This window comes from Lottia gigantea, assembly GCF_000327385.1.
Source record: "Lottia gigantea unplaced genomic scaffold LOTGIsca_23, whole genome shotgun sequence".
NCBI lineage: Eukaryota > Metazoa > Mollusca > Gastropoda > Lottiidae > Lottia > Lottia gigantea.
This window is the reverse complement of record NW_008708645.1, coordinates 2,263,974-2,291,821: the sequence shown is the minus strand read 5'-3', so window position 1 is coordinate 2,291,821 and position 27,848 is coordinate 2,263,974. Positions and strand designations below refer to the sequence as shown.

Genomic DNA, 27,848 nt, shown 5'->3' with positions numbered 1-27,848 from the left:
AAATAGAAATCGTGGTCACTTCTGTGTACAAGCATGCACAGGTTGTTAACAAAACTTTTCCTGGGTCAAGTCCAGGCATTCAAATCTTATATACAAGTGTGTTTTGGGTCAAAATTCCATGGCAATACTCTTTCAGAATTTTACTGGCAAAATCAAAAGTTACCATTTGTCTTAACATTAATTGCAGTAACTCTATAATTCATTGTTTGATTAAGTTTTAAGGTTCTAATCATATTTCAAATTACCATCAGTCAATTTTCTTACTTTGCTTCTATGCATTAAGTCATATTTGGAAAATTAACCCCCATTTCTACAACTAGATGTTCAGATGATGATTAGGGTGCAATGAACATTAATCAATAGTTTATAATATTTATAATACCAATTTCATGCAATTGCTAAATAAAAGTTGGGCACGATGGAATATAGCACCAACCATCAAACATATATACAAATACATTCTACTTACTTTCTATTTGTGTATGTACATCGTTGACTAGAATTTGTAATTGAGCTAAATTCATTTCTTGTAATAATTTTCTATTGAATTTCTTTCTTCTACCATCTCCTAAACTTGGTATACCAACCTTGAATATGATATAAAAAAACAGTCGAATTACAACATCATTATCAAATAACGCGTATACACAGGAGCAACAATTGTGAGACAGAGAAACCTTAAGTAGAGCAATATGGCAGTTTCTTTGAGTTTGGCTGAATTATCAAAATATCATTATTATCAAGAATGCGTCATACATGACGCATGTGTATCCTTTCTTTTTTTGTAGAAATTTAAAGAATCTAATTTCCAAGGCAGATAATTTTGGGAAAAGGGCGTCTTAATATACACTTTTGAAGAATTCAAGAGACTAGGAACTATGATTCTAGATCAACATAATGTTGTTTTAAACAGCAAGTTAAAATACTAGATACAGATCTAGACTTTCAGACAAATTCATTGATTTATTTTATTTTATATCTCAATCATGAACTAACTTAATTCAACTCTATTCATATCAGCATGGTATCTTATAAAGCTAGTTTTTAAATACCACATGCCATTTCATATTGGACCGGTATTTGATAATATTGACTGATATTTCTGTGTGAATGAAATTGATTTTAAATAGAGATTATGATTAAACCATGTAGCTCTTACAGCAATAATGGACCTATTCAAATTTGGATTTTGTATATAATTCTAAAGACGAAAGTAAAAATTTCACTTAGTAAACTTCACCTAAATGTTTGTAAATAAGAGATTAAACATGAAAAACATTTTAAGGGGAAAGAACATTCAATTCTAAATTTCTACAGTTATATTGTTATCAACTTTCAAAAGTTGGTCTACTGATGAAAAGAATTATCATTTAAGTATTTATATTGGAGATGATGTAAGATTTTGTCTTCAAATTAGTCGCTTCATACAATCGCTTTGTAGAATCAAAATGCTTATTTCTAATTTTGGCAATTTCCGTAGATATTAATGTTTCTGTTGGAACCATTATTCTTCTTATATTTTTGAAGAATATGGATTTTCATTTCTTATATTCAAATTATATTATATTATTCAACCTAACTGCACAAACAATACTCTCTCACTAGAGGTTAAGCCTGCATTCCTGTGCCTGTGCTTTTGTAACTATTAGCTGTCCTGATGATGATTGTGTAGTCAATTATACAATATAAGCAAACTCCTTTTTAACTTTTTTGTTCTTAGAAGTTCGAAGAAATAATAGAGAAGCCCCTCTCATGGAATAAAGGATAATGAAAATGTCCTTTTTAATGGATAATGAAAATGTCCTTTTTAATGGAATAATGAAAATGTCCTTTTTAATGGAATAATGAAAATGTCCTTTTTAATGGAATAATGAAATTGCCCTTTTATGGAATAATGAAAATGTCCTTTTAAAGAAAAATGATAATTATCCTTAAATTCCTCACATGTGGAGAAGGAGCCTTTTTTTGGGCAGAGCATTAATTGGTTGAATATTTTGGTGATTTAGAACTTGTGATGTCCAACAATTACCTTAGATCATAGATGGCATGGTGAAACATCATTTAGATCAGTTAGATGACAGCAAATATAAGTTTAGACTTCATTTGTCTGTTACTAGCTTTTGAAAGTTGTCAGTATTGATCTTAGAATATAAATATGGACAAAGAGACTGTTTTCTATCAGTTTATCAAATATCATTTCAAAATCATGATTTACTGTAAATGTAAAATTTTATCTTACCATATCTGCTATAGGTGATTTCTTTTTTAACTGTTTTTCAACTTCTAGTTGCATATGAGCCATTGTGCTGGCCTAGAAATAGACAGTTGTGACAAATGTATTTTTATGAGTATCTATATAGCTCCTGTTCACAGTGACTCACAGTGCTCATATTGCTAATAAGAGTATAATGCCACTCTTTGACATTTTACTTCCATTTCTAAATGAAGCTGAGAACTGCTTATCTGAAACATGAGCATGAGATGAGCTAGTCAAGTAGTCTTCTCTCAAATATTCTTGACTACTTGATCCTCTTTAGTGAGTTAAAGATACAGATGCGCCATATTCGGAGGTTGATTTGGTTCTTAATATATGTAAATAGTCTTCAGAAGTACTAAAAATGTACGAAAAGCGCATAATTCCTTTAAAAATAATTCAAACTAGGAATTTTACTATATATCACAGAGTATATTAAAATGATGCGTCGTTATTTTATCATTCAAACACAGATAATTCTGGACACAAATGGATTTGAAGGCTTAAATTTCGACCCTAAGCTGTGAAAATTTTTACTGATTGGCTTAGCTAAAAAAAATCCAGTTTCTGAGACTAAAGTATGATTGGTCAAACAGATGGCGGATTAATAATAATTATCTGCACCACTAACCTGTGCTAAAGCTATTTTGGCTTCTTCTTTTAATCTGGAAGGATGAGAAGTTTTTTTATTATCATCTTTAGATTTATTTCTATCTCCAGTTCTTTTACTTCGATGACCATTTTTAACCTACAAAATACAATTTCAAATAATTAAATTCAAAATTTGGATAAGAAAACAGACATGTAACTTTTCTAAAAGATAACTTAAATATCTGCAAAAACCCCCAAAAAATTATTTTTGAGATTTTCATCTTAAAGGGCCCATGGAAAGCACTAGTTGCGTATGGCTGCAAATAAGAATAGGGGTGATAAGTTTCATACTCAAAACCTCTTTCATTTATTCACAATCATATGCAACTGGTAATCGAGCGCTATGGTTTAGACAAGTTAAGGGAATACATTCAAATAAATAAAAATCATTTTTTCAAGCGTCACATCGGAAGAGGCCCTTCCCATGAGCATCAAGCAGTGCACTCTACAAGTAGATCCATTATGACAAATCTGTTGGCTACTGTTTTAGCTATTTGGTATGTTTTAAATAATTTGGACAAATTTCAGTGAAACAACTTCTAGATCCTGTTTTTGGCTTGAGTTCATTTTGACTTTTGTTACTTTGAAAAATTTGTGTACTGTACTTTGATATTCCATTTCTAAAAGGCTTATGAATAGGCAACTAATGCATCATTTACAAAAGAGAGAAAGAATTCTAAATTGAGTTGATGCAAAGTTCCATTAGATCCTAACGATAATAAATATCGCAATATAATAATCTCTGGGTAAAACCAATGTAATACTAGTAATGGGTCGTCAATCACAATATAATATGACATTATCAAATGATATCACCATATAAATAATCACCATTGTTATATCACCTATTTCCCTTCAGTATAATGTTACAATACAATAGGAAATATGTTTGAAGGATTTCCAGTCTGACAACTTTTAAGGTAGAATCATTTGTGCTAGAGTTTTTTGTTGGTTTAATCGAAATAATTGTGTTGTGATATGCAGAAATACACAAAACATTGTAAACTATCTTTTACGTGTCTACTGACAGACACAGTTTAGAGGTTCAAATGCTCAATGGCATATGTCATAGCAACAAGGGGCCATAACTCTGTACGGTACCAATATCTAGAACTTTCTAGAATTATCATGGAAAAAATATGTAGTAGTTACTAGTTGTTCAGATGATAAATGAGGCTTAGTGTACTACATTTTGAGCACGATGAAGGTCAAAAAAGATTTGGCTAATGCTGTTCTATAGCACAGTTGGTTAGAGTGTTGATTCTTGACAGTCATGATGTCATTTGCGTGGTAACATCTAGCAAATAATGGCTCAGGGTTCTAATCTACATCATTCCCCATGACCTTGAATACGTCATCTTCACACATAGTTTCAGTCAACCCAGCTGTAAATAAGTATGGATAATCCAGGGAAAGATGAATGCCAAGAAGTTTGGCCAAGGACCAGCTGGTAGAAAAGATCCTATGTGAACCCTAGTTGTTATCCTTATAAAATATAGATATTTCTTTTAATTCTTTAGAAGCAAATATAAAGATGCCTGAAACAGAAACCTATGTCCTTTGTTGCTATATATTTCAATTATATCTAGTTATCTACAGCAGGTTTCAAGTTAAAAGCAAAATTAATGACCTTTCAGCACGACAGCAACAACAATTTTCTCAGTTTAAAATTCATGCTACATACAGCTAATGTAGATGAGAAGTATATTTTTAGTCCCAGATGATCTTTATACATAGATTGAAAACAATGTAATTTTCTCTTAAAAATAAACAATTACAAAAAATATTGCCAGTAATAATATATAAAAAGATAGCTTGTCAGCCAAGGTAATATACGCCCACTGGCAGCTTTGATTTTAAATAAAAATATTTGGCAGTACAGTAACGATCACCAGTATGAAATATTCAACCTTAAGTCTCGCGTTTTCAAAAACAAGGGCAATAACTTCTATTAGACATTTTCTGATTTAAATGATTTTCGATAGGGTTCAAACTTGGGTAATAATGAACAAATTCATCTACATCTGACAAAAGTTTCTTGTTTCCATCAAAGGCCTTTTAGAGAGTTTACATGCTAAAAATGGAATGCGTCCTTAAGAACAAGGGCAATAACTCATATCAAATATTTTTCTATTATTCTGGTTTACAATACACTCTAACTACGTTTCGTCAAAATTCATCAAGGAATGTGTTTGTGCACAAACGGTAGGACATGGGTGACGCCAATAGAAGCTTATGCTTTACATTTCATGTGGGCGTATGAAAAAATTATTCGACATCATCTCATACAAGTAATCCAATTTAGAAATATTCTATGGTTATTCTAGCCTGATTTGATGATAATGTGACATGGCAGAGATTAATACTAATGGTTTTGTATAGTAATAATAGCCCATCCATTTCCTTGACATAACACAACTATATAACTACTATTTCCTATTGTTTTAACACATTAAATTGTAGGGTAGCACCAAGTTACCAAATATATTATCTCATCTCATACATTGTCCATGAAATTTGATACTTTAAAGAGTCATGGTCCAGTAAATATTTGTTTTACCATCCGATAGAGCCCAATGTCATCCATCTATGTCACTTTTCAGAATTAAACTTTGACCTCTGGTTTTTCTACAATTCAACTTAAAATTTCTGCATAAATGATGACATTCATCACGCCTAGGGCTTTTTCCAGACTTACAGACTTTCTGTTCCTGATGGAATGAGCAAAGCCAATCAATGTGCAAATAAGAAAAGTCTGTCAGTACGAAATCTTCTTCGATTTCCAACTATCCAGGCTTTTTTAAAAGTCAGCCCCTAGATCTGCATCATTGGCAGGGGGAAACCACATTAAAAAATCAGACAGTAACCAGGCTTTATGAAATGTTACTTAGTTACATGTTGGTGACCTCTTTGCAATTGTTCAATTTGTGTATTTATTTTAAATATACCGCTGTAAATAGTGAACTCTTCCTCCCCAAACAATGTCATGTAATAAATTAGATGTCAGTATTGATCAATTTAAATCTCATTTATATAATATATCACTAGAGAATAGTCTGTCTGTAATTCTCACTTAGAAATGTTCTCAACTACCATTTATTGCATTATTAATTTTAAAATGAAGTCTATAAACCAACTCTAGTTGACCTTGAGCAGGCTTTCTTCAATATTACTTTGATGCTATGCATGTAATATGAAATCCTATAAGTTTACATTGATAAGAAACACATTTTTCTTCTTGAACTTTCAACTCAAAATGTGACAAATTTTGCTGAAAATGGACCTCTGTAAAACAAATTATGAAGACATAATGTATGCTTATGTTTATATTTTTATCAACTCAAAGACATTTTAAGACAATTTTGAAGATGCTATTCCAATTCTCATAAAAATAATACAGAAATTTTCAACTCTTCTAAACATCACACTGCTCTTTACAAAACAATCTTCTTTATCATTCTAGAACGGAGTCAATTCTCTGGTTTAAGATCTTTCAAGGTCAAATCCCTGATTCAAGGAATTTCAAGGTCAAGTTCCAGGTTTCTCAAACAGATAAGGTCACAGCTTAATTTCAAGATCACATCCACAGTTCTATGACCTGCCAAGGTCAAATCTCTAGTTTCATGAAGTGTCAAGGTCAAATCTCTAGTTTCATGAAGTGTCAAGGTCAAATCTCTAATTTCATGAAGTGTCAAGGTCAAATCTCTAGTTTCATGGACTGTCAAGGTCACAACTTTAGTTTCAAGGACCTTGAGATATATCTTATGGATTTCTATTTTTCGAATATTTTGCATCAAGGTTGTGGGTTAAAAGAGGGGAAAACAAAAAAACAATTCAGAGAGAGTAAACATAGTCCTAGAAATGGTTTTAAATTTAATTAGATAATTCCACAAACTTTGAAAAAAATGGATGTCTTACGTTCTACTTTCTGTTCCTGATTGGGCTTCATAAAGATGTACTATAAGGGAAATTCAAGGACAAATAGCCTATTTTGTTGCTTTATTTTTTAGTGTAGATAGATCTTTTACAGACACAGAGATCGATGATTTTTTGACTAGACAATTCCACATCAGACCCTTAAACCAACATCACTGACAAGAGGGACACCCATATTCAAAAATTTGAAGGTTCCTGAAATCAAACTCTGGTCCAGATTAGCAAGAAAATCATCTCGATGAACCATTACAGCTATGATAATGACCCCATATCCATCCAAGAATATAAAACTTAAAGAGTTGAACTTACATCTGTGTGTTTAACTGGAGGACTGTGACGTTCTGTTGATTCTGGTTTTTGATGTTGTTGCTCTGGTGGTTGTGATGATGATGTGACTTGTAATGAGTCTGGAAGAGTGTTGTTAGCTTCATTCATGGCTTCATTCATAAAACATATTTGTAAGTTCATGCCACTTTGTAAACGAGTTTGAAAACTGGGTTTTTTAAACGCACGTTCATTATAATAATACTCTTCTTCCCCGCTACCCATCGCCAACTTCTGTCGTATCGTTTCTCGATCATTTGGTTGAGTCTGAAAAGAGAAAATATCATGTCTGTTAGCCATTTAAACACTACTCCTGCACCTATAGGTTTATTTAATCAGATATATACGGTAAATGTCAGGAAAGCATTTTTTGCAGCATTTTGTTTTCGTACTTGCAAAAAAAAGTATGAGTTTGTGTCGAGTACTCTGCAGAAACGGTAATAGTTACAGCAAGGTTAGCAATGCATTGGATCTGCATATTCGGTGTTTTAACTAATGAATATAAATTGGAACAATTTTGCAAAACGGATAGTGGCACATTGCAAAATGTGCAAAAAGTAGATAATTGACTCTTGAAGGTGCAATTTTGGAGCGATTTTGCTTGGGTTTTCAGTTTTAGAATTTTGCTCGAATATCCTATGTGATAGCAGTTAAAAAAATTCGAATTTTGAAAATTCATAGCACACATTTTTTAGCCGAAACCACACCTTTTGGTTTTATAGGGGTCTAAATATGGCCAATTTTGCATTTTTGCAGTGCTGTATCTCAATTCCTAATTGTATTAGCATGCTACCACCTTCAGATTATTTATGTACTTATTTAATGGTTTCAAATAATATCACACTTGATGATATCAAAGCCATATTTAAAAAAATGTTGCAATTTTCATAAAACTTTGAACGCTTCTATCTCAAGAGCTGTACCTTGGATGATGTTGATATTTACAGTAATAATTAATACCGACTACAGTTTTTAGATGATGTTAATATTTGTCATGTCCGACACGTGGTTCTGGTTTTATGGGTGTCACTAAAAGTTGAGTTTGCATCTTTAAAGCCTTTTAACAGGTGACTTAATAAAGATACAGCAATATTATATTCGGATTTATAATGCTGAGATCTTGAGCTTTCCAGTGATATATAACACTTATGTTATGATGGATTGAACCATGTTATACTATAATTTGAGCTTACGGAAGGACCTTAAATATATACCCCCACTAATTTCCCAACTTTATTTCTTATCCAAATTTCACCTTACTTTGTATACATGTATGTGTATAATCAAATTCTAAATTTGATGAATATATCGAATTCTTCTTGTGCGCATGCACATTACTAACTTTCTTATTTCTTATCCAAATTTCATCAAACTTGATATGTATGTGTATAATCCAAGTCTAAATTTGACGGAAATATTGAATTCTTCTTGTGCGCATGTACATTACTAACTTTCTTTTTTCTTGTCTGAATTTCATCAAACTTGGTCTTTATTAATTGACAAACATTCTTTTATTCCTAGTCAATATACTTTAAATTCCACGCACTTTCGCATATTTTCATTTAGAGATGCAGAAAGGTATTTACATCAATGTAATTGCAATAGACTATCTTCGTATGTACCTGAATGTTGTAACACGCCCTGCATCAGTACTGTTATTTGAACAGTTCTAGTCTATATTTGTTATAGTACATTTAGTTGTGATGGCCAATTCAAAACTTTAATTTCTAATTTGTTCCCCTTACAAATGATCTCTTTAAATTCAAGATCAGTCAAGAAACAAATGGGCTCTTTTAATTCAAGATCAGTCAGGAAACAAATGATCTCTTTAAATTCAAGAAACATCTAAATTAAGCCTTATTTAAAATCAAGACACATTAAAAATTCAGCCTATATAAAATTCAGACACATTAAAAATTAAGACACATTTAAGCTCAAATGAGCACAGGCATTGAAATATGACTAAGTCATAATCATAACATATGAGCATGGATATAAGCCATGTCTATCCAGGCATATGATTGAAATTTCATCAACAAGTTGATTTAAATGACTCTACAGAACTTGTTAAACTGGCCCTCGAGTATCATTAATTCAGTTAGAATATGAATTCATTCCAGTAGAAGGGATTGGTATGTAAGAGTACTTTGTATTCAATATATTAACATGTTAAACAGAATAAGCTTGATCTGTATTATAATTGTATATATAGCAATTTTTTTTATCAATTAACAGCCGATCCTGAGGACTTTTTTTATTTCACAAATAAAAATGTGTAATTGGACCAATCCCAATAAAAGTAATTCCAAATGCTAGTAATTCTTTTTATATAAATTTGTGGAAGGTATGATATATGTTTGTGTTAAGGTCAAATGAGAATTTAACTCATAGAAAGCACTGGCCTAGGTCAGAAGCAAGGACTATTCATTTACAAGTCTTGGTTAGCTTAGTAATGTTTTGTTAGTTTTAACAATGGTACTGGCACCGACTTGTCCTGTATTATAATAAAGAAAAAACTGCTTTGTATAACTGTTCTTTTACCCACTTAGGGAGGACCTAAAAAGGGGTTGTGTTGTTGGGAAGAGGATTTAGTTTGCTGTTTTAGCATTGTAGTGCTGTATATGTACACTTTAAAAAAAGTCATATTTGTTTTCTTGAATTTTTTTTTAATGTTTTCAAAAATTTCATTTCAATTTGTTAATATTTAATATTCTGCATAAATCTCAATTTCTACCTGATATTAAAGAAAAACATTTGTTTCATTGTTCCATCTACTTTTTCTAAGTTAATATTCCATATAGGCGGGATATTTAATATGTCAACAGGAAATGAAAAACTGTAATATATGAAACAGACTTCATGTATATCATTTGTACTTGCTAGTTGCTGTCTTGGGACCCATTGAAGAAGATTGAAAAAAAATCTCTGAATAGAATTGCAATAAAATTTTCAACCTGCATTAACAGTTAAGTAAATAATGTAAATTTACTGGAAAACCACTCCTGAGTTTTATTGTATACAACATTTTAACATTTAATATAGACCAAAACATCTGTCTCTATTCCAGCCTCTAATAGCTATTTTGAAAGTTGAAACTAGGCCCTGTTTTATGGGGATTTTTCCACACCTTCGAAGGTGTGGGGGGTTTTAAACATATTTATTTAAATCAGAACCCTCAGACCCAGATATATTCAGTAAGACGGATATTTTTGTAGTTCATTCATACCATTATTTTCCCTCTAAACCTTGTATGTCACGTCTGTGGTTCAAAGGTCACATGATACTAACAAAGCAAAAGTTAGATGATACCCAACACTAATTTACAGTCATTGTAAAGCAGGTAATTTATTATTTTATTAGAAAAAACATCTTTGGAGGTGTGACAAATTCCCATAAAACAGGGCATAGTTTTCTGACTCTACTCCAGCCAATAACTGTCAAATTTATCTTAAAGAGGCTGGAATAAAGGCAAATGTTTCGGACTATATTTACACTGTCATCAGATGAAATGAGGAAGTATAATACAAGTATATACCATGACATTTTCTACTCTTTATGTCTCTTTAAGATGGAAATGAAGTAGAATCCCTCTTGAAAATTGCAATAGAATTTCCAAGAACGGAATTTTCATGGCCTCTCCAAATCGCAAAGATTTTTAGGGACTCTTGAAATTGCAAAGGAAATTTCATGGACTCTTGAAAATCACAACAGAATTTTCAGAGATGTCAGTTAGATGAAACTTTCCAATCATTTTTTTCCTCCATTAAACATTGAAAGCTTTTAACCTGATGTAAGTTTAAGTAGTTTGATGCCGGAATGCACTTCCTACACGAGAAGAACTTTATTGTTTGTGCGGAGTTATTGAAGAATCAAATTCTATCCTCTTCAAATACTTCAGAATTCTTTAAAATTCCATTGCAATGTTCAACAAATCGGTTAATTATTTTGTAAGTAATGTATTTTTTTTTATGTGCCAATAAAATTATCGATTTACATGTTCGACAAATTGGAATATGGTGAAAATTATGTGAGGTGGAAGATTTGTCTATTTAGTAATGACGGACTAGCAATATCAAAGTTATTTTTTTTAAATTGTAAGGCAAGACGCAGTTATTTTCTTGTTTTATCGATTTTTTTCTTTCAAAATCTGTCAAGGCAGAAAGAAAAGAAAGAAGACCAAAATTGTTTGAAGAAAAAAAACACAGAATCGAATTGGATTTTCCCACTTTCTCAGTACAAAAAATATAAATTTTATTAATACTCGTGGCTTCTGATGCCTTTTTTTTATCAACAGGAATGAAAGTTGTTTTTTTTTTGCAATTGGAGCTGATTTTGTCTTTTATTTTCATATTTCTGGAAAATTCAGGTAGGATTTCAAGCTTTCATTGAAGATGGGTTCGCTTTACTTTCATTTATGAAAATGAAAATGCTAATACTTATATGAATAGACAGTAGAGGTGTTTTAATGACTTGGAAAAATACCAGTTTGTCTCACATGTCCATAATTAATTCATAATAAGCTACATTAGAAAGCAGAATATCAATGAGTGATCTATCAAGAAAGGTCAAAAAGTATTTTTTTGTTTATCCAGACTGTACAAACATGGACATTTATGATTGGTTAAAACTCTTAATTATATGCAATAAGAACATAATGATATGATTAAGAATACATGATAGTTCATTAGAAACAACATATAATCAAATAATTTGCTTAATTTGATAATTAAAAAATAAGGAAATCCATCTTTAAAAGTCAAGATAAACAGAGATACTTGATGTCTAAAGGCTTGCCTAATAACAATTTAGAACCCATTCCGATTCTTTTCTCACAGTTACAGTACAAATGTTCCCTTTATGCCTTAGTGCAAAATAGTAGGAGAAATCTATCTAGAGTTATTACCCTTGACAACATGTCAGCTCTATTTCTATTTCCATTTCTCTTCAAGTCATTTCTTAAACATTCACACTTCAGAGAAACAATTCAATTCCAGGAAAATGTCAGAAAAACTCCCACAAGCTTGAGAAACTGTCTAATGATTTGAAATTAGAAAATGAAACTGTCAAAAGTTTTACATCTGTAACAATTGCAGAAGTCTACAAGTGTTTAATGTAACACATTGAATAGCAATTTAACTCTTAATGATGTTTGAAAACATGGCAGCTATTCCAGAGTAGACTCTACTCTCTAATATTCCATTTGATGCTAGAAGATGCAAAGTGAAGTCATTAAGAACTTTGTCTTATACCTTGACTACAATAGCCTTGTATCAGGGGAGTTTGTAAATGCAGCGATTTGGTTTGATTATACTCTACAGAATATAGCCAATCAAAATCGTAGAATCCAATCAAATTGCTACATTCTGTGATTCAAGAAAGATTGCTATTGAAGTCAAGGCATAAGACTAAGTTCGCAATACCTTGATAAAGATTGACCATTGTGAAGATGTCGAAGGAAGAGCTAGTTAAGCACTAAGTTTTCTGGAATAATTACAGAAACCACAGATGATAAAATCTAAATAAAAAATGGTGCACGTAGAAGCAAATATGTGCAGCAAGGTTAGAAACCTTAAAACAAAACAAACCATTTGAAATGTTTCATTTATTAATAATTAGAAATCTTGATTGAAAATGAAATTAATAAAAAAAAGACTATGAAGCTTTTATTCAAATTCCTTTGCAATTCAATATAATTAAACTGGATTGTTCCTTTTTTGTTTAACTGATATTTTTGTCTTCATATCAATCTTACAATTTTTTTTGACAGTCCTGTTCAAATGACCTTATTTTTAACCAATCAAATTTTTAAATAGATTGATTGTAATGGTTATGTTACCTCAAGACCTTTATAAACTATATATTTAACCTGACTCAGCAGTTTTTGTGTTTAAAAGAAAGTTATCTTTAGGAATCTATTAGATTCATTTTAATCTTACAAACTTTCAACAACCATTCTGTTCTAATGATTTTATCTTTAACCAATCAAATATTTTTAAATACATTGATTGTAAAGATTATGTTACCTCAAGACCTTTATATACTATATTTTTAACCTGACTCAGCAGTTTTTAAAAGAATGTTATCTTTAGGAATCTACTAGATCAATTTCAATGATGTTAATTATTAATATCTACTGACTATAATTACCACTATACATGATAATATTATTCAATCTTTATTTATCATTTATAAAGCAGTAATTAGTCAAACAAAAAAACAGATTGTCTTTTGACCTATTTCTGATACTTAATTAGGTTATTGCATTCAAATATTTCTATCAGAGTGGTTATGCCAGAAAATGGTTGTCATTTGTTTTGATCTCCATGGTGATAGGAGTCAAACATTTTCAGAGAGGGTTGAGAATATTTGCCTGCATAAAAAATCCATCTTTTATATGGCTAGAAGCACAAAACTGTTCTTCCAGCCAAGTTTTTTCTGTCGTCTGAACACAACCTGTTGAACTTAAGCTGCCTTAACCTACGCCTGTGGAGATGATACTTTCAGATTTTCAAACCCAGTTTCCCCCTGTCAGTGATGCAGGTAAGAGGGTCTGACATGGAAAACACGTCTAGTCGTTCGGATGGGACAATAAACTAAGGCCCCATGTGTTACAGGCTGTGCACGTTAAATATACCTTGACCTTTTGGAAATGGAAAAGAGTAGGCTAATGTCCTGGCAAAATTTCCCTCATTGTACCCTACATGGAGTTGCCTGTCTTCATTAGTTCAGAAAACTTGCACCTACTTCGGAGGTGGCTTAAAATCTGAATAGGCAAGTTAAGCCAGTTAAGTATTGCCCTCTGAATGTCATGTCTGCACGAACACATTCTTCAAAACAATTTCCCACCATTATTATTGTTGCTATAATGTACATGCATAATGATATTATGACCTCCAAACTTCTCAATACAAGCTCATTCTGACTAATATCGAAGCTGGCTTAACTATTATGTCCATCTGAACGCACACCAAAAAACAGTAAACCAGTCTCGAAGAACAGTTGAGAGTTAAGCTGCCTTAACTTTAGTCATCTGAACGCACTATAAGAGGTCCTGAAAAGTCTTTATCATTGGTAATTATTGCATATTCCATCATTCATTGTACTGCCCTATTTTTTTTACGTTTTGCCAAGTTCATGCTTCTTTAAGTTCATATAAGAATTCTATTTTTATTTTTCTTAAAAATTTGCTAAAAAAACTGTCATAAATTAATATTGTAAAAAAAGTATTTTTTTCTCCAAGCTTAAACTTTTTATTTGCTGTCTGCTCATTATCCATAACTTTCAAATAAGGAGAATCTTAAATTTGGCTTTAGGGTCATGATTTGCTCATCTTTGTACTTTGATTGGGTGATTTTATAGCTGTTACCATGGAAACAATTTAAAGGAATTTATATTAAATTGAGTTTAGAAAGCCAAGCATGAAATTGAGGAGATATATTGAAATGAAAGTGTCTGGTTATTGTCATCAATACAATAGTTCTGATTCTGTTTTAAAGGATGATTGCCAACAAAATTGTTCAACATGGTTTCCACTGTCAGTGATGTAGATGGAACTGTCATTCAATTGGGACAACTTGTGGATTAAGTGCTGAAGACTGCATTTGTTAAAGATCTGTCAACAAACATGAGTATGATAAAACTCAGCAAACTGCATCTAAATTATATGATGAGACTGGCCATCAAGATACAAGTAATGGTAGACATTTTGTTGAGAATTTGGACATTGAAAATGGTAGGTCCAGTGAAAATTAGGTTAGGAAAAAAAAAAAAAAACGGTAGAATCAGTCATCCTGTCGGTAGAGCAGTGGACCACATGCAACAGGGGTAGAAAATTGACAACATCGATAAGTTGACAACATCGGTAGGTTGCACATAAGGTGCAGAGTTGCAGAACTTCATTTTATTCCCCAAATCCACAAATACTTTAAGTTTCAGAGTTATAATGGGGTCTCATATGGGTCCATTTAAAGAGACACCATTTTCAAAACTGTTTACAACATATGAAAGTTAAGCCAAATATGGCCAAATTTTGTTCTTTTATCACAAAATTTACAGCAGTTTTTTCAATGTGTCTGTGCTCAGAATAGACAAAACCTTGATAACAAACAAATATTGATAAGTGATTTCAATGAAAAAAATTACTAAAATATTTCCAGTCAAGTTATGTCTAGCAATGGTATTGGTACTGTACAACAAATAGGCTGTTTTGATCAGATTCTGAAAACTAATCATTATCCTGATAATTCAATCAACTTCAACAAATTGGTTGATTTTACACTGGAGACAGTATACCCAATATAAACAGGCAGGCAATTATATAGTGTCAACCTCAAGTTCAAAATACTTGTTAAAAAATCAGACATTGTTTATTGATAGACATCCAATCACTTCCAGAAAATCCAGAAAAATACCAATCTTGAAGAATTTTCTTCCAATTTTGATGATATGGAATCACTTCCAGAAAATAGGCTACCAGAAAAATACCATTCTTGAAGAATTTTCTTCCAATTTTGATGATATGGAATCACTTCCAGAAAATAGACTACCAGAAAAATACCATTCTTGAAGAATTTTCTTCCAATTTTGATGATATGGAATCACTTCCAGAAAATAGGCTACCAGAAAAATACCAACTTCTGAAAATTGAGAAATTGATGCCAATTTAAAGATTCTTTCAGTAAGAGCACATTGATAATGGTATTACATTCATGTCATTTATACAACTGTCTAGCACTATGTGGATTTCACCATTAATGTCACTTGGAATTCTCAGGCTTTCAGATCGCTGCTTTTATCAACAATCATTTGACATAACTGCAGTGCCACACTCAATGGAATTGTGAGGTTCTATAGCAGTCAGTTAGAGTGTTGGTTCTTAACAGGATGTCATTTGCTTGGTTACGTCGAGCGAATGGCGGCTGTGGGTTCCAAACTCGATCTAGATGATTTTGACCTAGCTGTAAAGATCCAGGAAAAATCATTGCCTAGAGGTTCGGCCAAGGACTAAGGCTGCGTAAAATGATCGAAATAATCGATTATCGTTGCTAGGAATTTATAATTGTGATTATCGATATGTATAACAAGTAGTAATCTCTTATACATAGTTTCCCTTCAGCACATAACTTACCCACAGTAAACTATAATAACCAATCAAAGCAAGAATATGACACAAAAATAACCCATGAAATTAAGAATGTGTTTGGCATGTTTATAATTTAGTATTTACAGGGTTTCTCGTTATAATTATTTCGATTATAAATCAATTATTGATCGGTAGTCTGACTTCCATAATCGATCTCAATTTGCTAATCAATACCCAGCCCTACAAAGGACCAGCTGGTAGAAAAGATCCTTAGCTGTAACGTTGTTATCCTTGTAAAATATAGTTTTTTCTTTCTTCTTTTCACCAAATACACAAGGAATGCTTTACCATAGAAACAACTTGTATATTGTAATTAATCCCTTGGCTATGACCATACCCCACTATGTGGATTTTAACAACCACAAAAGGTTTGACTAAACTTTGAGAACACAGGTTTTTCAAAAAAATCAAATAAACTTGAGCAACCTTGATGAATTTCTTTTGGTGTTAACAACACAAAATCTTTTTCAGAAATAATTAAGGTAGGTTTCAATCAGTAGGTCTAATCAGTTACAGATAAGATAGATAAAGGGCAAGCATGGGCCATGTTCGTATAATGACAGTTCCTATGGCGTCGAGATTGTTTTTCCTATTGGCTTGTCAATCAGCTGGAAAAGGATAATGGACTTAATGAATATAAAATCTAGTTTGAACACGGAATACAGCCACCAAATCTGTAGAAGTTTTAGAAGATCAAATCAATAATAGATCTTAATTTGATAATGTGTCAATCTTGATTTATCTTGATTGATTTTCTTTCATCTTGACTGATTTTTATCTTAATTACCTTCTCTTAATACAGCACTGCTTATAGACAAGGTTAATTGAGGTTAACTTTTGCCTAAAACTCAAAAGTTAACATAACCTATAATAATTTTCAACTCAAAGGCAATGATATCTAAATACTAGTACTAGTATCATATGGGATGAGGGAGGCCAGGGGAAGACCAAAAGGAGGAGATGAGGAAGGCCAGGGAAAAGGATGAGGAAGGCCAAGGAAGGCCAGGGGAAGGCCAGGGAAAAGGATGAGGAAGGCCAAGGAAGGCCAGGGTAAGACCAGGGGAGAGGATGAGGATGGCCAGGGGAGGGGATGGGGGTGGGGGGGGGATGGGGAAGGCCAGAGGGATGAAGAAGGCCAGGGGAAGGCTAAGAAGCTTCATTGACCACCATATTAGTTTACTCTACAAGCAACTTAGAATGTCAGTTTTTGTCATGGTGTCAAATTATACAGACCTTGCCATATATGGGTGGTACAAGAACAGATACATTGACTCTATTATTTAACATCCTACACAGTACTGCATAGTTCTATAACCAGATATATGGGAAGAGTAATTAGATTCCACAGAAGCTTTTTCTTTCTCAATAAATCACTGTCAAGCTTGGGTATGTTTTACTATAAAGTACACACTACTGCCAGAAGTCAAATAATCAGAATGTGATTATTGCTATTTGATATATTAGATATACAGAAAGGTCCTCTTTCTGAGAGGTTATTTTAGTAAACAAATTCTGAATTGAGATCACTATCAAACCATTTTGTCTACATACTACAGACTAATTGGGCCAGCATTTAAGGCTTTTATTCAGCTAAATTTTGTCCTAAAAAGTTAAGCCCTATCACAAGTTCATATTTGGTTTTTCAATTTTAATTACTTGTAATAATAGTTGTTTAGTTTAACTGACAATATCCTCCAATTTGTACTTGTATTATTTGGGGAGCAAGAGTGGACACAAACAATATTATTCATGTGAAATGTACATCGTTATATGTCAGGGCAAGGGAACAACCTTACAGAGATAAAAGGGCTTCACCTTAGGCTATTCTATGACCTCTTTTTTTCTTAATCAGGCTTTTTTAACTCAGTAAAAAAAACTTCAGTCATTATCCTATACTTAAAATGATACTTCTTAGAATGAAAATAAAATTTAAAAATTTTAAACTTGGCCAAAAAGAGCCAGTATATATACCTGGTGTCATAAATAACATAACAGGATCCTTATATAATCCGATAAATCCAAAAAACTATGCAATTAACTATTGAAAATCGCTTAATATCAAGATTAAGCGTATTTCAATGATTACTTAGTTTTATGAATTTTCCAATTTTCTAGATTTCACAAGGATTCTGTTGTAAATTTATGACACCAGGTAAGTTCACTGATGAATATATACTCATATTGACCATTCTTGAGAATTAAATTTTATGTTCATTCTAAGACGTAGTATCACATTAAAGGGAGAGGTTTGCCATCTGTTTGACCAATCATACTTTAGTCTCAGAAACAGGTATATTTTAGCTAAGCTGATCAGTTATAGTATTTGCAGCACACCATCGATATTTGAGCCTTCAAATCCAAGTGTGAAAGTTAAAAATACGACTTGTCTCTTCTTGAGACTCTGCCATATATAGAAAAAACATATATAGAAATAGAATGTGAAATTCCTAGTTTGAGGTATTTTTAAAAGAACTCTGAAGACAACATATATATTTTCAATACCCACATCAACTCCTGAAAAAGATTGAACATGTCCCTTTAAATACAAGCACAAAAAATATGGTTAGATTTTATGCATCAGAAAGAACACGTGTTGCAGTGAAAACAGATTCTAAATTCTACCACTTCCAGAAAATACCAATTAGACCTCGTTCAAGTTTGTTTAACATCTCGGCCCACATTCTAGAAAGATATGGTTAATTAGGTACAAGTTGTTTTTTTTTCTGTAGAATGTTATTCAAATTGAGTCAAATCAGTGAAAAATATCAATGAAGCAGAGATAAGAACATGTCTGAATGGAATAACTCCATTAAGTTGTTGTGGTTAGAATCAATAACAAGTGAATATAACTATTCTAATGCTTGTAAATTCATTTACTGCCTAGCTACACGAAGTGCAGACTGTAGTTCAGTCAGTAAGAGCGTTGTATCTTGACATCATTAGATTTATTATGTAGGTGCTAATCTCAGTCAATGAATGGATACAGATAATCCACAAAATCAATGTATGATTACCAAGATCCCAACTGGTGGGTGAAGTCCATATTTTTCTAAGCTCAGTCATAGGAAAATCTTTCTTCATTACTCCAATTTATCAGCTGCTACAGATAATTCAAAGAATAAATGTATGGTAAAGGTGGGAAAGCTCAGTGTGCATGTGAACAATTTTCTTTATTATTCCAGTCAACCAGCAGAGGTCTTCATAAACTTCTTCTAGTGGGTGCAGAAGGGGGCTAAAAAAAAATGCCTATAACTCATAGTAATGCATAAATCTACTAGATTTTGAACAAGCATGAACTGGGAAAGTGAAATCATATTGAGCTACAAACATTGCAAATGACAAAACCAGATATCATATATCAAATTATCATTACAAATAAAACATCAGTTTGCTTCCAACCTAATGGTTCTTGTGAATTCTTCAATCATTATGTTTTTTGTTGTGAATTCTTTAAACCTTATATTTTTTTTAAGTGAATTCTTCAAACCTTATTTTTCTTGATGTGAATTCTTCAAAACTTTTTTTCTTGTCAATTTTTCAAACCTCATGTTTCTTGTCGTGAACTCTTCAAACCTGATCTTTTTCATGTGAATTCTTCAAAACTTATGTTTCTTGATGTGAATTCTTCAAAACTTTTTTCTTGTTATGAATTCTTCAAACCTCATGTTTCTTGTTATGAATTTTTCAAACTTTATGTTTCTTGTTGTGAATTTTTCAAACTTTATGTTTCTTGTTGTGAATTTTTCAAACCTCATGTTTCTTGTTATGAATTCTTCAAACCTCATGTTTCTTGTTATGAATTCTTCAAACTTTATGTTTCTTGTGCAATAATGCTTGAAGTATGAGTTTCCATTGTCTATATTTCATCGATTGTTCATCTTCTTCTGATGAAAAATGTCTGAATTATAATGCAAATTCTCCCATTAATTCCCATATTTCTGAAGAATATCAGGAATAATAAATTCCCTGGGATAACATAAAGCAGAAAAATATTCCCAATCTAGATTATTTTCAAATTTGTAACTCACTATACATAGAAAGATAATCTTGTAAGAGGAAAATTTCCTATAAATATTCTAATGTCATACAACATTGTGAAGTGTCTTAATTGAGTTTTGACCTCATCAGGAGAATTTCCTCAAAGACAACGGTCTAGACATTCAGAAATAAAAAACTTTGGTTATATCGTGTACTTAGTTGACAAGAGAAAATTAAGTACACGCCATTGCTTACTACAAATATATCAAATTACTTATATTAGCAATGTAGACTCTCTAAAGAGGTTGCTGCATTAACTAACCTAGTAGCGGTAGTCAGATGGATTTGTCATCTGCTAGGTGATTAGGTGCCATGGGTTCAAATCCTCCTCAAGGTAAGAACAATTTTTATGATTGTGCCAGTGCTTCCGAAAGTGTCGACTTTCACCCCCTAATACCAGTAGCAAAGTGGTATCAGGTGTTTTGGAAGAGTAAGTATGCCTGACCCTGCTTTGCCCTTTATCTAACAGGGTCCATGTTTATGCAGAGCAGTCAGAAAATCTTTGAGCTAAACAAAGTAATTCAAGACTTTATATTAAATAAAAAGTCCAGATTAAAATTCACAAACTATTTTGTTCTTTACTGTAAGATGTATGTCTGTTGAAGATTCGAAAATCAGACATCTTTATTGAGTATTTTTGTGAGAATATGCAAATTTGAGACGTGGAATCGACAAGCAATGAAGACAAATAGTTTTTTTTACCTATCATCAGAAAACAGCTATTTCTATTGTAGATCTACGATTTCGCTGATAGCTGGAGATATTGGTTTTACTACGTCCACAGAATACTTTACTTTCATTACTTACTTTTTAGTACTTACTTTCATTACTTGTTTTTCAGTACTTACTTTTTTAGTGATTACTTTTTAGTACTTACTTTTTATTAACTACTTTTTAGTACGTACTTTTCGGTACTTATTTTTCCAGTAATTACTGAACAGTATTTACTTTTTGGTACTTACTTTTCTGCACTTATTGCTATCAATCAATTTTATTTGATTATTACAGTGAATCAGTTATATATTAGATGTGTTAATTCATTTATATCATAATATCATCTTATATTGTATTAATTATAAATATTAATATGTATGACCTTTAACCTCTTGTTTGATACAACATTGTATAATAGCAACTGTAAGAACTACATTGTAACATAATAACAAAATCACAACAAAGAATAATAACAAATAATACAATTTGTAGAATGAATGACCATGTAACAAGTCACATGGATTTTGTTTCTTCGTTTTAGAGAAAGAACACAATCTGATGTGTTGTTACATCAATTTGAATACAACAAATTTATATAAAACTCAAAACAGATCTTGCACATTGTAAATTCAATAAGACTGAGCAAGCTCAAATGGAACCATTACCTTCACAAGATAATTTAGAAGCCCAGGATGACCACATTCCCCAATTTGCATATTTTCATAAACAATATGAAAGTATTATCACCAAAACTATTGATAAAAGCCATATTAAGTACTTAATGAATTATCTTGAATTTTTTACGCAATATTCACAATTTCATTCTGTTTTCACCTCTTATTCTTTTCAAAATAAACAATAGAGATCTGTTGTATTGAAATAAGAAATCAAATAAGAGTTCCTCTGAACCACCATTCCAAAATGAAGTTAAAACAAAAATCTATCTTTGTTATACAATTTTCAAAGAAATTCAATTTAACACAGAACTGATTAAAAAAGTTACAAAAAAACACAATCACAATAAAAAAAACAAAGCCAGATAAATAGAGATTTGATTGGTTTTAAGATCTTTGTTGAAGGCAAACTTTGGAATAATTTAATTTTCATTGATTAGATTATAGAACTTATCTACCATCCCTGATACAAATTGATAATTTCATCTACAACCTCCAGATGTGCTCATAGAATTGAAACGAAAAAAATGGTGTTTATTGGAATTTATAGTTGTTATTGGCAGAAACTAATCTACAGTTGCATTAGAAAACAATAGATACAAAAATTAAAGGGACAGTTGCCCAATACTCTTCGTCCATTTTAGTCTTCTGAAGAGTATTTACATATTTTCAAGACTAAAATCCACCCCCCAAAATGCTGCAACTGTCCCTTTAAACCAATACAGGATTGCCACCATCTCATTATGAGATAAAAAGGGCAAAAAAAAACAAGTTCCACAATAATCATGGATTTAGATGACAAATCTTGTCATACAAAGAAGAATATCTTTAAGGAATCTTGACAATCATGATTACGAATACCTTTACCTGAAACCAAATACCACTAATATTATAGTAAGATATTCCAGTACACAAATGATTAATTCCCAATCTATTCACATTTGAAATTTCATTGAAAGGGGGTGGGGGTGATGACAGGGGAGGCATATAACTGTCAGGTGATAAGCAGCCAAAATTTTTTAGAAAACTTTTTAACCCACTTATAAAACTTGAGATTCAAGATTTCTTATCATTATGGCCCCTTCTCCAAAAAATATCAAACATAAAGAAATTTTTTTTTAAGAAATATGAAACAATTTTTTTTTCCTTTAAAACTAGCAATTAGCTGACCAAATATACAAACTTAATTTCGTTAAAAATATCAAAATGTAGAAAATTCCATAAATGGATCCACTTACCGAAAACAGTGATAATCCAAAGGGATAACATAATAATTTAGTATCATTTTTAAACACCCACCAGCGAGCATTAACAAATTTCACCCCTTTCATGTTTAACGATGAGATTCATTCATTATAGTTAACTGGTGTATTATAGATCTACTATGATCTGTTACTGCTACTGAATCTCAAAATATTGATCAATGTCCCATTACTCAGTTCAACACAGCTTACTACTTGCTTCAATATCACTGGCTACAAATTACATTTGACTAGTATAAAAGACGTGGGCTATGAATTTTGGTCTATTGATCTGCCGTGCCAAGAACTCTGATGAGACTGCGAACTGCCAGATCCAATCCAGCTGGGAGGATTAAGTATTGGAACTCTCCTGATTTTTAAATACACAAATTCTTTGCAGACGTCAATATCGGTAATTGTTTTTTTCCTACCAGATCCACAGGGAATAGTGTAACGCAATAAAACTTGATAAATTGTGGTCATCCATAGAATACGTTATTAACCAAACTGGGAATTTTACGAATTTCTACAAGAATTGTCTAAATTTTATCAGAGGTTTCATAACTCTGATGAGATATCATGTTTCAAGATACTTAATAAAACAATATAACTTGAGTATAAATATTTTGGTCATGAAATCAATTAAAGTCAACACTTAAACTTTGAATTACTACTTGATCAATCTATTAGTTAACCAAATTTATAATGTTTAAAGATGGATTGCCTTGAATATTTTGTTCATTTATTTTCTAAGATTTTTTTTTTTTTGAATAAGATTTGTTACGTGTATGAGTCAAAAAAGTTATAAATTTCGTCCATTATCTCATCAGATATAGTAAATTACACTCTTTAAATTCTGTTATAATTTCAGGAACTGTAGAATTTTAAACGCAATAAGGTATACAGTCGTTGAAATACAAAAGCTTAATTCTGTATCTTTCAGGCTTTAAAGATAGGTTTCCTTATTATTTAGTGTCAAATTAAGCAAATTATATGAGTAATTGGTGCTTCTAATGAATTATCATGTATTCTTAATCATATCATTATGTTCTTATCGCATATAATTCATCATAAATGTCCATGTATATACAGTCTGGATAAACAAACAAAGACTATTTGACCTTTCTTGATTTGAATTCTGCTGGTAAATCTCTTCTAATTTACTTATGATTTAATTATTGACATATTAAACAAACTGTTATTTTTCCAAATCAATAAAACACCTCTACTTATTCATATAAGTATTAGCATTTTCAACTTCATAAATGAAAATAAGGGAATACATCTTTAATTAATTTAAAGAGTTTGATATGTTTTAGTAATACTGATCCAGCTGAAATTGAGCTCATCTGGTGAAATAATTTTGTTAAGCTTGTAATAATATTATAATCAACCTAATCAAGTCATCCTTATGATTTTTAAAAATTTTGACTTCACACTAAGGTTTATCATTTCAACATCAAAACCAAATTTGTATAACTTCATTTTGGACCATATTGTCCAAAAAATTTGTATTGACGCTTAATGAAAAAAAAATTCAAAATGGTAGAAACACTGAGTCAGTATTCTCAAAACAATCTTAGCGCAAGGACATCCTAGAATTTAAGAGGTTGAGAACCTAGGACATTCGAGAATATGGTGCTAGGTTCATAAATACTCTCTTGAATAAAAGTACAAAGTCAGAGAAATCTGGTTTTTATTACATTGGCGTTAAGTCAAATTTACACTTATCTTCATCGAAATGGTAAGAAAGTTTTTGAGACTTGTACATCACCTAAATTTGACAAGAAATCTATACTAATTCTTTTACTTGAGGTAAAACAGACACATCCTATTTTTATTGTGTACTATCAGAACTTTAGAGACATCGGTCAATATTTGGCAACTTCAGAATTTCTTTAGAACATTCCTGGAGATAAAACATTTAGTATTGACCTTGTAAAATTGTATTAGAAGATGTTTTTTGATGGTGGTTGAGGATTCAATATAGGAACTGCTACAGACTTGACATTGTAGTTTTGTAATCATGTGCAGCTGTGCATACTTTTCTTGCCTTTAGACCAAACCAATTTATTTTCTTGTTTAAAGGATTTTTCTGGAAAAACCTGTAAAGGCAGGGAAAAACAAGTCTTATGGAAGTCAGGACTAGTCAAGATTTTTCTACTTTTCTTATACTTTCATATATTTTTTATTAATAATGAAAGTTTCTGATGGTGTTTATTTTTTCATCAGGACGGTTTTTTTTCTATTTCTGGAAAATTTAGACCAGAGGATCTATAAAACAAGAAAAAAATTGGTCTGGCCTTACTGTAGGCCTTAAGATTGGGTATATCTAGCAGCATGCTTCACATCTCAAGGCAAAAAAACAAAATGTCTGACAACCATATTTAAAACTGTTATATGAAGCAAAATGTACTTATGTATTTAAATTTTTTTTTACAAATCTGCTTTATCTGAAATTTTTGTGGTCATCATCGCTAAATATCTAAAGTATAACTGTATACAAACAGATTAGTTCTAATCTCTGCAAATTATTATCTTCAACTACATATTATAGAAAATAATGGTATCATTACAGCTAATAGTTAGTCTAGAATTGTCTAATTGTTACATTTTTCCTTCCTAACAAAACCATGTATCTCTTAAATCTCTACTCTCTAACTTGCTGATTGATTTATAAGTATTTCTAAGAATTTCTAAGCTGTATCATAGAAAATTGAATGGTAAGCATGTTCACAATGTTAAGCTATTACAAACTGCCTCTAATACATGGCCCTAGCTTAGTTTTTACTCAAATTCTTAATGCCTCTCACATCAAGAAAAGGTAAAATTTAAAGATTAATATGATAATGCCAGAAACATTTTGCCTTAAGTAATAGTTTGAATTTTTTTTGATACAATCAGTTATGCAGTTACTCAAATTTGAGTAAAATCTCTGCTAGGTATGAACAAAGTTTTGTGGCCCCAGGGTATGAACTTCATTGAATTCTTTTCTTGTATCACAGAATGCAGTGATTTTGACTGGTTTCAGTGAATCAGAGCCTTTGACATGAAGTCTGTAGACATTATGGCTTTTGTATTACACTAGTAAATAAAATAGTATGATACAAGAAAAGTGCCCATGGATGTCAAGGTATTAGATGCAGTTTATAATAGCTTGACATTGTGAAGATGGCTTATTGATGCCCAACAGAGAATAGAGCGGAAAGAAGGAGGTGATTAAAAATAGTATTCTACATTGAAAGAGTATAAAGATAACTATCTCTTTCTCCAACATAAAGACTTGGTCAACATTCTCGAGAATCTAAAGAAGAGAAAAGTTTACCTTGCTGAAGAAATAAAAGAATATAAAATAAAGTTGATTATAACAATATTTAGTTAATGAGAAGATATCTGGTCTTAATAGATTAATCAATATAGTAAATCTATGTAGAAATCTATCAGAGACTGACTGAAAACACTTTTAAACAAAGATATTACAACCATTTACAGTCGCTTAAACATAAAAAAATGAAAATAGCACCAAACTCTCCAAGCACATTTGGCAACTTAAACAGAAAAATAAAAATTACAAAATATCCTGATTCATTGATAGCAGAGCTAAAGCCCACTCATACAAAACTGAACAATGTAACATGTGTCTAACTGAAAAGCTATTCATCATTAATACCCCCAAAGAACACTTCTTTAAACAAACGTGTCTCTAAAATGTAGATCGCATAGTACGAAACTCTGAGTAACAACAACATGAATTTTTTAGGTTCTTTTTCATTCTACAACTCAGCCAATAAGAGACTAATATGTTCTCTAAGACCACTGACATTGGCGTAAACAGGATTTCATTGACGGGTGTCGGGCCATCCGAGCACATCAGCTCCCCTTTTGGATTTTCGAGGGGTACTAGTCTAGGAAGGTGGAGAATACATCTTAATGTGATTTATGTAGTCAAAGTAAAATCAATTTTTCAATTTTATACCTGAGGAGGGTATTTTTCAATTTTTTTTTTGTAGGGGGGTTGGGGGAACATGCCTCCCCCATCTCCTAAATACACCACAGACCACTGTAAAACCAGAACAGATGGTGTCCAATGTGGTGTATGGTATGGGATTATCGATACAGTAGAAAATAGCAGTTAATACACAATACATCTCTGGACACTTCTACTATTTTCTACTGTATCCATAATCCTGTACCAGAAAATTCTCGCCTAAAATTGGTTAGTCAACCTGGGATTCTGAGAATTCACACTAGTAAGATAAAGTTTAATAACTAATCAATTTAAATTCAAACTAACTAACATGTTGACTGACATTGTATTTTAGTTCTGTACATATATACAACAAAGGTATTTCTATAAACAAAACATCCACTGTATTAAATATACATGATATACTAATCAATAGTTCTTATAGTTCTTATGTGTAATAGATTTATCATTAGTTAAAAATATTGCCTCTATTCAGAGAGACCTTTACTTGCTAACTATCAATTGATAGATTGATACATAATAGATGGATGGATGGATGGATGGATAGATACTAGATGAATGGATGGATGGATAGATACTAGATGAATGGATGGATAGATACTAGATGAATGGATGGATAGATAGATACTAGATGAATGGATGGATGGATAGATAATAGATGGATGGATGGATAGATACTAGATGAATGGATGGATGGATAGATACTAGATGAATGGATGGATGGATAGATACTAGATGAATGGATGGATGGATAGATAATAGATGGATGGATGGATAGATACTAGATGGATGGATGGATGGATAGATACTAGATGAATGGATGGATGGATAGATACTAGATGAATGGATGGATAGATACTAGATGAATGGATGGATAGATAGATAC

At 31.5% G+C, this 27,848-nt stretch overlaps 1 protein-coding gene across 1 annotated transcript in view; it reads right to left on the bottom strand.

Moving 5' to 3' along the window:
- The window catches only part of LOTGIDRAFT_231847 (hypothetical protein), a gene marked incomplete at both ends in the record, with an annotated part of 23,374 nt that extends 310 nt beyond the window's left edge, over positions 1 to 23,064 (bottom strand). The window contains 5 exons of the mRNA XM_009055010.1: positions 470 to 587; positions 2,240 to 2,311; positions 2,886 to 3,002; positions 7,151 to 7,432; positions 22,972 to 23,064. Coding sequence (XP_009053258.1) covers positions 470 to 587; positions 2,240 to 2,311; positions 2,886 to 3,002; positions 7,151 to 7,432; positions 22,972 to 23,064 — 682 coding nt within the window. The remainder of the gene's footprint in view (positions 1 to 469; positions 588 to 2,239; positions 2,312 to 2,885; positions 3,003 to 7,150; positions 7,433 to 22,971) is intronic.
- Between the last annotated feature and the right edge of the window lie 4,784 nt (positions 23,065 to 27,848).